We start from the raw sequence: 10166 nt of genomic DNA, 5'->3' as shown, positions 1-10166 counted from the left end.
AGAGAGAGAGAAAGAGAGAGAGAGAGAGAGTGGAAAGGAGCTAGAGGGAGAGGTGTGGAAGAAAGAAAACGCTAACAAGGAGGGAGAGAAAGTGAGAATGGGGAGAAATACAGAAAAGGTGAATAAAGGAAGGCAGAAAGCAGAGGAAAATGTATCAGATACTGTCTGAGAGTAAGAGATGGACAGAGAGAACTAGAGAGGCAGAGAGAGAGTAGTCAAAGTAAGAGAAAGGAGCACAGGCACAGAAAAGAGTGCCACAAAGAGAGACAAACATTTAACACAGCAGGCAAAGACAGAGGTACAGAGAGAGAAATAGAGAGGAGCAGGGCAGTGACAGAGATACCTACAGAGGGAGAAGGGAAAATAGGGAGACTGTAAGAGGCTGAGAGCAACAGACACGCAGATGGAGAAAGAGAGGTAGCGAATATAACATCCAGGCTTGGGCTGATAGGTGTCAAGGAGCATTCGTGCCACAGAAATACCAGGCAATTACTATCTCCAACGATGTGATGTAGTGGAAGTTGTTTATATGGATTTTCTGAATGCGTTCGATAAGGTTTGATAACCCTGGTTAATAAAATTGAGGCTCATGAAATAGGAGGGTAAGTTGCCACTAAGATTCTTAAAAAAAATGACTTAAGGATGGGGAACAATGAGTCGTGGTAAATGGTTGTTTTTCAAACTGGAGCATGACACTTCGTAGTGTTCCCCAAGAATCAGTGCTGGGATCACTGTTTTTCTTTGCTGTATATAAATGGATTAGATAGTGTAAAGTAGAATAGAATCTCAACTTTTGCTGATTGCACCAAACATGGATGTGTGCCAAACAGTGAAGATGATATGAACCACCTGCAAAAGAACATAGATAGGCTAGCGGAGTGGGCAGATTGAATTTAATACTGACAAGTGTCAGGTGATGCATTTTTGCAGAAGGAATAGGGAGAGACAATATATACTGAATGGCACAGTTCTAAAGAGTGTGCAGAAAAAGAGTGCCGTGGGGGTGAGTGTGTATCGATCTTTGAAGTTGGAAGGATCTACTTAAAACGTTATTTTTAAAGCATGTGGGATCTTGGGCTTCCTTTGTTCAGGGTTCGAGATATCACTGCTCAATAGCATTGGTTTCTGGAGTCCGGACCTTGCTGCTCGTGGTCTTTCATTACTGGACTCCAGCTTTTAATGATCCTGAGTCTCAGTTTCTGGGTTCCAGCTCTTGCTGCTCCTGGGACTTGATTACTGAGCTCCAGATCTCCCTGATGAGTGTTCTCTGTCACTGGCCTCCCAGCACCCACTTCACATCCTCAGTTACTTGGCCTCAGCTCTCCCTGCTCCCCAGTCACAGTTACTGGTCTCTGACACCGGTCCCTCCCAGCCTCAGTTTCACAGCATTTGACAGAATTATTACAGCACAGCAGGAGGCCTTTAGCCCGTCGTGTCTGCATTGGCTCATTGAAACATTAATTTACCTAGTTCCCTTCCCTGGTCTTCTCACTGTAACCCTGCACATTCTTCCTTTTCCGATAACAATTCAATTCCCTTTTGAATGCTTCGATTGAACCAGCCTTCACCAGACGGTCCAGCAGTGCATTCCCGATCCCAAGCACTCACTGCACGAAAAGAGTGTTTCTTTATGTTGCCATTGTGTCTTTTGCAATTTACCTTAAATATATGCCCTGTCGATCCCTCCACGAATTGGAACAGTTTTTTTTTCGAAATGCCCCTTTGATACGCCTCATCATTTTGAATACCTCTATTAAATCTCGTCTCAACCTGCTCCTGCAATGAAAACAATCCCAACTTCTCCAATCTAATGTTGTGTGCTTGTCCACGTGTTGAGGTTTGTGTGGGTGGTTCCCACGACTCAACTCCCATGTGACCACGGCAGGAACTTCTTGTTATTAGTCTTAAACCCCTGTGTGTTTTATTGACAAATAAACAGACATCGATAGATTTTCTTGTAGGTTTAAAACAGATGATAACTTATTTATTGAGAAATATGCTTTATCCCGAAAATGTCGCAAACTCATCAACTCCCCCACACATGAACGCAAACACTTGCATACACATAAACTGACACATACACACACGCAGCGACAGATTGACAGGAAAAGGGCTAAGTCATTTTCAAGTGAGATACGGTTTCAGGGTTCATGGTAAACCTGTTGTATTCTCTCAAATATCTGCGATGTTTGCAGATTTCTCTGTTGGTTGTAAATTCAGTAAGAAGACTGAAGATCACTTCCAGCTGCACACGTTGACAAGTAGAATTCACAGCAGCTCCCTTCCAGCTTGCCGGATTTCCTCCCAACTCTTAGTTGAACAAGGTTTTTGGTGATTCCTTTTTCGTGCTTTCTCTCCCTCTCTCTCTCTCTCTCTCTCTATTTCTGTGTCTCTGTCTCTGGCTCGCCCTTTGTTCTCAACATCGCACTTCTTGTCAACATGACTATATCTACACAAATGAAGTACCTCAGCCCTGGAACGATTCTCATGAACTTCTTCTGCACCTATGTCTACATATCCTTCCAAAAATGTGGCGCAAAAACTGGACACAATACTCCAGCTGAGGCCGAATCATAGTTTTATACAAATTTAACATAACGTCCGTGCTTTTGTTCTCTCTCGAGCACAGGTCTTCAGTACTATTGCCGGAATCTTTACAGGACCCATTGCCTTTGCAGTATCCAGTGCCTTCAGTCGATTCTTGATATCACAGAGAGTGAATCGCATTAGCTGCATTCTGGCATCTGTAACGCAGGGGCCTTCAGGAGCAGGCTGAGATGGATCAACGCGGCACTTATGGCTGAAGATTGTTGCAAATGCTTCTGTCTTATCATTCTCACTGATGTGCTGGGCTCCCTCATCATTGAGCTTGGGGATATTTGTGGAGCCACCTCCTCCAGTTAGTTATTTAATTGTCCACCACCATTCATGACTGGATGTGGCAGGACTGCAGATCTTAAATCTGATCCGTTGGTTATGGGATCGCTTAGCTCTGTCTATTGCATGCTGCTTATGCAGTTTGGCATGCAAGTAGTCCTGGGTTGCAGCTTCACCAGGTTGACACCTCATTTTGGGGTATGCCTGCTGTTGCTCCCGGCATGCACTCCTGCACTCTTCATCGAACCAGGGTTGGTCTCCTGGCTTGATGGTAATGGTAGACTGGGGGGATATGCCAGGCCATGTGGTTGCGGATTGTGGTTGAGTACAATTCTGCTTGTGCTGATGGTCCACAGCGCCTCATGGATGCCCAGTTTTGCATTGCTTCATCTGTTCGAAGTCTATTCCATTTAGCATGGTGATAGTGCCACGCAGCACTATCCTCAATGGACGGTATCCTTAATGTGAAGGCGGGACTTCCTCTCCACAACGACTGTGCGGTGGTCGCTCCTACCAATACAGTCATGGACAGAAGCATCCGCGGCAGGCACATTGGTGAGGACAAGGTCAAGTATGTGTTTCCATCGTGTTACTTCCCTCACCACCTGCCGCAGACCCAATCTAGCAGCTATGTCCTTTAGTACTCGGCCAGGTCGGTCAGTATTGGTGATACCGAGCCACTCTTGGTGATCGACATTGAAGTCTCCCACCCAGAGAACATTTTGTGACATTATCACCCTCAGTGCTTCCTCCAAGTGGTGTTCAACATGGAGGAGAACTGACTCATCAGCTGAGGGAGGGCGGTAGGTGGTAATCAGAAGGAGGTTACCTTGCCCATGTTTGACGTGATGCCATGAGACTTCATGGGGTCCAAGGTCGATGTTGAGGACTCCCAGGGCAACTCCCTTCCTACTGTCGACCACTGTCCCGCCACCTCTGCTGGATCTGTCCTGCCGGAGGGATAGGGCATACCCAAGGATAGTGATTGCAGAGTCTGGGATTGTCTGTAATGTATGTTTCCGTGAGTATGACTATGTCAGGCTGTTGCTTGACTAGTCTGTGGGACAACTTTCCCAATTTTGGCACAAGCCCCCAGATGTTAGTAAGGAGGACTTTTCAGGATCGACAGGGCTAGTTTTGCCGTTGTCCTTTCCGGTGCCAAGGTCGATGCCGGGTGGTCCGTCCGGTTTCATTCCTTTTTATTGACTTCGTAGCGATTAGGTACAACTAAGTCGCTTGCTGGGCCATTTCAGTGGGCATGTAAGAGTTAATCACATTGCTGTGGGTCTGGAGTCACATGTCGGCCAGACCAGGTAAGGACAGCAGATTGCCTTCCCTAAAGGACATTTCTCCACCCTTTTACTCTTTGCATGCCCGTTTAAGACGTTTAGATTCCCTGTTATATTCGATGCCAGTCTCTGTGTTGGCTTCTCCACTTCCACTCTGAACCTTCCATATTCAGCCTCATTCTCGGTTATATTATTCACCTGACATCTGCAATAAGCAGACCTCTTCTTCTTCATCTTAATCTCTATCTCTTTCATCACCTGGGACATGCGGATGTGTTTGATATACTTTTCTCCTTCGTGGGATATGCCTGAATTACCTATTCTTTACAGAAGCCCATTGTTCAGTAACCGTTTTTCCTGCCAACCTTTTATTCCAAATTACCTGGGTAATATTCATTCTCACCCCGTTAAAGTTGGCCTTCACCCAGTTAATTGTTCTTACTCTGGATTGTTGCTTGTCTTTTTCCATAGCGAACCTAAACATTGAGACCCAATGATCACTGGCGCTAATTGTTCCCCTACTGCCAGGTGATCCATGTTGTCCACCTCATTCCCAAGAAACAGATCTAACAGTGTCTCTTTTCTCGTTAGACTAGAAACTTACTGTTGCAGAAGTTTTTCATGAACATATTCTAGGAACTCTTGCCCCTCTCTGCCCTTTACACTACTACTATCCCAGTCTATATTTGGATAACTAAAGTCCCTGTTAGAACCAATCTGTAATTCCTGCACCTCCCTGTAAATTCCTTTCACATTTGTCCTTTTATATCTTTTCCACCAGTTCGCAGTCTAGCGACTACTTGGAGAAATGTAATTGCACCTTTTGAGTTCCAACGCTATATCCAATAGTTTCTATCTTTAACCCTCTGGTACATCTCTCTCTCGCACAGCAATATCCACCTTAATCAAAATTGCCACCTCTCCCCCTTTACTTCTTTTCTATCTTTCCTGAACACGAATATTTAGTATCCATTCTTGCCCTTCTTTGATCCATGTCCCAGTCCTCCTTTTACTATCCCTTTACGATTAATTTCCCTGCAGGAGACTTTTAGATTTCATTTTTAGTTAGATGTCAGTCTCTCTTGATACTCCTGCTGTTTCTTCAATTGACGTTTTAACTTCTGCTCTGAACCTTCTATATTCAGCTTGGTTCTCGGTTGTAATATCCACCCAACATCTGTCATAAGCACACTTCTCAATCTCTATCTCTTTCATCATCCGTGGAGCTCCGCATTTGTTTGCCCTCCCACCCCCTTCGTGAAAATATACCTTGACTGTGCCCAAGATATCTCTACTCTTCAAGCCAACCATTGTTCAGTTTAGAAATTGCATGCCAAACTCTGATTTCTATTTAGATGGGAAAGATCTGTTCTTACCACATTGATGTTAGCTTTTGCCCTGTTAATTGTTCTTACTCTGTATTGCTCCTCGTCCTTTTCCGTAGCTAACTTAAACCTTATGACACAATGATCAGTGCACCCGAACTATTCCCTACCGACACGTTGGCCCTTGGTTCCTGATGCCTTGTATAATGGGCTGTTCCCCAGGCTCAGTTAATGGTCTCCAGAACTCCCCCCACTTACATCCTTGGTTGCTGGGCTGTCGGTTTCACTGCTTCCCTGCCCAGGTTAATAGGGCTGTTAAGAAGGCATATGGTGTGTTAGCTTTTATTAGTAGGGGGATCGAGTTTCGGAGCCACGAGGTCACGATGCAGCTGTACAAAACTCTGGTGAGACCGCACCTTGAGTATTGCGTGCAGTTCTGGTCACCGCATTATAGGAAGGATGTGGAAGCTTTGGAAAGGGTGCAGATGAGATTTACTAGGATGTTGCCTGGTATGGAAGGAAGGTCTTACGAGGAAAGGCTGAGGGACTTGGGGTTGTTTTCGTTAGAGAGAAGGAGGAGGAGAAGTGACTTAATAGAGACATACAAGATAATCAGAGGGTTAGATAGGGTGGATAGTGAGAGTCTTTTTACTCGGATGATGATGGCAAACACGAGGGGACATAGCTTTAAGTTGAGGGGTGAAAGATATAGGACAGATGTCAGAGGTAGTTTCTTTACGCAGAGAGTAGTATGGGCGTGGAACGCCCTGCCTGCAACAGTAGTAGACTCGCCAACTTTAAGGGCATTTAAGTGGTCATTGGATAGACATATGGATGAAAATGGAATAGTGTAGGTCAGATGATCGGCGCAACATCGAGAGCTGAAGGGCCTGTACTGCGCTGTAATGTTCTAATTCTAATTCTAATTCTAATTCTAACAAATACTGCACTTTGACCCTTGTTATTCCCCATTTCAGTTACTGTGCTCTGGCTCCCATATTGTCTTTGCTCTGCATCCTCGGTTGCTGGATTCCTGCTCTTGCTGCTTCCTGATCTCGGTTCATGGGCTCCAACTCCGATGCTCTCCAGCCTTGGTCACTGCACATTAACTCTTGCTATTCCCCACCGCAGTTACTGTGCTCCAGCCCAAGGTTCTCTCTGCTTTGTATACTCAGTTACTGGTCTCTGGTTGTCATTGCTGCCCGAGCTTGGTTACTGTGCCTTGAATCTTGCTATTCCCACCTTAGTAACTGTGATCCGGTCAATGTGTGTGTTTTTGTTGTGCTGCACCCTTGGTTGCTAGACTCAGGCACTCTTTATTTTCCTGCTTCGGTTGCTGATCTCTCGCTCTCGCTTCTTGACCACTTTGGTTACTGGTATCCGACTCTCGCTGCTCAATGGCTCAGTTATTGGGCTCCAGTTCCTGGGTCTTGTGGCGCCTGGCCTCAGTTACTGGGTCTGGCCTTCCACTGGAGCTCTTAATGATGGGAGAAAGAAGGGGATGGCATGGAAGTTGGAAAGCATAGGATCGATCTAATGGTGGATAGGGATTCCCTGGGAGGATTGGGGTAATGGGGGATCGGTTGTGGAAGACAATAGAGGAAGGAAAGCATCAGGATGGTTTCGGCACGCGCGAATTGCCATGGGAAGCAAGGCATGGAATGGGATGGGAATCTAACGATGTACTTTTGCAATAAATATACGAATTACACTGCAAAAAAGTATATTAAAAAGCAATGAAACAAGTACTGAACCCTGGGGAACAGCATTGAATACCACCAAAAAGTCAGAAAACATACATCCGTCACAATGATTTTAAGGATCCTTCTGAAGTGTATTACTGTTCTCATCACTATTAACAGGGGTGTTGCTTTATTATAAAACTCCTAACTCCAGCTGAATGTAGTAACAAATGTACACAGCGGCCTGAACTCCTTCAATCTGTTGTCTTCTCTCCCAAACTGATGTAAACGATCTCCTGTGTACAGTTAACTCAGTGAAAATTGGGATTATTTGTTTTATTGATTTTTCAATGGACTCATTTCCAGTTATTGCTTTGAAATAATTGAATTCCATGCTGCCTGTCACAGGTGAAGCAATCTCTCAGTCAGTTCAACATTTAACTTTCTAGACAAGAGCAAAGCGATGCAGATGATGCAAATCTGAAATAAAAACAGAAAATGCTGCAAATATTCAGCAGGTCTGGCTACATCTATGGAGAGAGAGAAACTGATTTCAAGCTTCAGGTTGCTGCCATTTCTTCAGTACTGGGATAAATTGAAGATGGAACAGTTTTCAAACCAGACAGGAAAAGGAGGGAGGTGAAGGATTATGATCAACATTGAGTTTACCAATTTCAGTATCATCCTTTTCTTATTTAATCTCACCTGTCTTCCACCGTATCACAGAGCTTCCTATTTATTCTTTCAGGTCAAATCATTTCAATACATCATCGGATACAGGAACACATTTCTCAATCACAGACACACAATCACAGAATCACAGAATGATACAGTGCAGAAGAAGCCCTTTCGGCACATCGAGTCTGCAGCGATGCATTAAAACACCTGACCAGTCCACCTAATCCCATATAAGTCTCAATAAGTTCTCATTCAAACTGGTGACTTTGCTCCAGCCTGATGTATGATTTCTCTGTTTATTTCTCTTCCTCACAGTTAACTTGCTGACGATTGGGATCCTGTCTCGGGAAAAGTGCGGTCTCTCCAAATGTGTCACTCGGTACCTGGTGGCCATGTCAGCGGCGGATCTACTGGTCATTATCCTGGACCTGATATTCAGACACATTGCCATTGTTTATCCGGAACAGTTTCAGTTCCTGTTGTCCATCCCCGTGTGTAATATCCACGCCGTCCTGCTTTACACAGCCACAGACTGTTCTGTCTGGTTCACTGTCACTTTCACCTTTGATCGATTTGTGGCCATTTGTTGCCAGAAGCTGAAAAGTAAATATTGCAGTGAGAAAACGTCGGCTGTGGTTGTGGGAACAGTGACTGTGCTGAGCTGTTTAAAGAACGTCACCTGGTATTTTATGTTAAGAGATTCTTATGCACGGTCAAATATTCCCTGGTTTTGTTCTGCAACAGATGATATTAATTTCTCTCGGGTCTGGGCACCAATCGAGATCCTCCATCATATTCTAACCCCGGGGCTCCCATTTGCGCTGATTCTGCTGCTCAACGCTCTCACCGTCAGGCACATTTTAGTGAGCAACAGAGCACGCAGGAGACTCCGGGCTCACAGCAGTAGGGAGAGTCGCAGTGACCCAGAAATGGAGAATCGAAGGAAATCCATCATTTTACTGTTTGTTATCTCGGCCAATTTCTTACTGTTATGGGCAGTGTTTATGGTGTTTTCAATATGGGCACGAATGTGGTATTCGGGATATCGGACTTTAGATCTATTTGCTCTGCAGGAACCAGCCTTCATGCTGCAGATGCTGAGTTGCTGCACAAACACTGCAATTTACGCGGTGACCCAGACTCAGTTCAGAGAGCAGTTGAAGAATGTGCTCAAATATCCCTTTACTTCAATTATCCAATTCATTAAACGATAAGAAGAACAGAAACACTATTTCCAGATGTTGCGGGACAAGGTCTGCTGTTTTGGCGACGGAGCCGGGCATGTCGCTATGGTGACAGATTGGGGATGGGGGCTACCCCTCCTGGGACAGAGTGGAGGCGGGCCTGTCGCTATGCTGACCGTGCGGGGGGCGGGACCTATCACTGTGGTGACAGAGCTGGGGCGGCTGCTGTTGCAAGGAAGACAGAGTTGTGGTGGTAGGTCCTGTCACTTTAGTGACAGAGCCGGTGCAGGGCCTGTTGCTCTGGTGGCAGTGTGGGGATGGATCCTGTCGCTATGGAGATAGAGTAGAGGTGAAGATTATCGATCCAATGGGAGAGCGTGAGCTGGAACCGTTTCTATGTTGACGAGAGAATGGGAGCCGAGAACTGTTCCGTATCGAACATAGAACATTACAGCGCAGTACAGGCCCTTCAGCCCACGATGTTGCGCCGACCTGTGAATCCATCTGACCTACACTATTCCATTTTCATCCATATGTCTATCCAATGACCACTTAAATGCCCTTAAAGTAGGCGAGTCTACTACTGTTGCAGGCAGGGCGTTCCACGCCCCTACTACTCTGTCTGTAAAGAAACTACCTCTGACATCTGTCCTATATCTATCACCCATCAACTTAAAGCTATGTCCCCTCGTGTTTGCCATCACCATCCGAGGAAAAAGGCTCTCACTATCCACCATGTCCAACCTTCTGATTATCTTATATGTCTCTATTAAGTCAACTCTTCTCCTCCTTCTCCCTAACGAAATCAACCTCAAGTCCCTCAGCCTTTCCTCGTAAGACATTCCCTCCATATAAGGCAACATCCTAGTAAATCTCCTCTGCGCCTTTTGCAAAGCTTCCACATCCTTCCTATCATGCGGTGACCAGAACTGCACGCAATACTCCAGGTGCGGCCGCACCAAAGTTCTGTCTAGCTGCAGCATGACCTCGTGGCTCCAAAACTCGATCCCCCTACTAATAAAAGCTAACACACCATATGGTGATGGAGAGTCGGGGAAGGGCCATTTCCCATGCGGACGGCACAATGGATCATACCCCATCCAATGCATTTACCCATTGGAGCAGAGAGAA

General features: G+C 45.5%; 1 protein-coding gene across 1 annotated transcript in view; it reads left to right on the top strand.

The window, feature by feature from the left end:
- The window catches only part of LOC137363349 (probable G-protein coupled receptor 139), a 77916-nt gene extending 68851 nt beyond the window's left edge, over positions 1 to 9065 (top strand). The window contains exon 4 of the mRNA XM_068027207.1: positions 8167 to 9065. Within this exon, the coding sequence (XP_067883308.1) occupies positions 8167 to 9065 (899 nt within the window). The remainder of the gene's footprint in view (positions 1 to 8166) is intronic.
- The last annotated feature ends 1101 nt before the right edge of the window (positions 9066 to 10166 follow it).

This window comes from Heterodontus francisci, unplaced genomic scaffold (assembly GCF_036365525.1).
Source record: "Heterodontus francisci isolate sHetFra1 unplaced genomic scaffold, sHetFra1.hap1 HAP1_SCAFFOLD_627, whole genome shotgun sequence".
NCBI classification, from domain to species: domain Eukaryota; kingdom Metazoa; phylum Chordata; class Chondrichthyes; order Heterodontiformes; family Heterodontidae; genus Heterodontus; species Heterodontus francisci.
The sequence above is the reverse complement of the archived record's forward strand: the minus strand, read 5'-3'. Positions and strand labels throughout refer to the sequence as shown.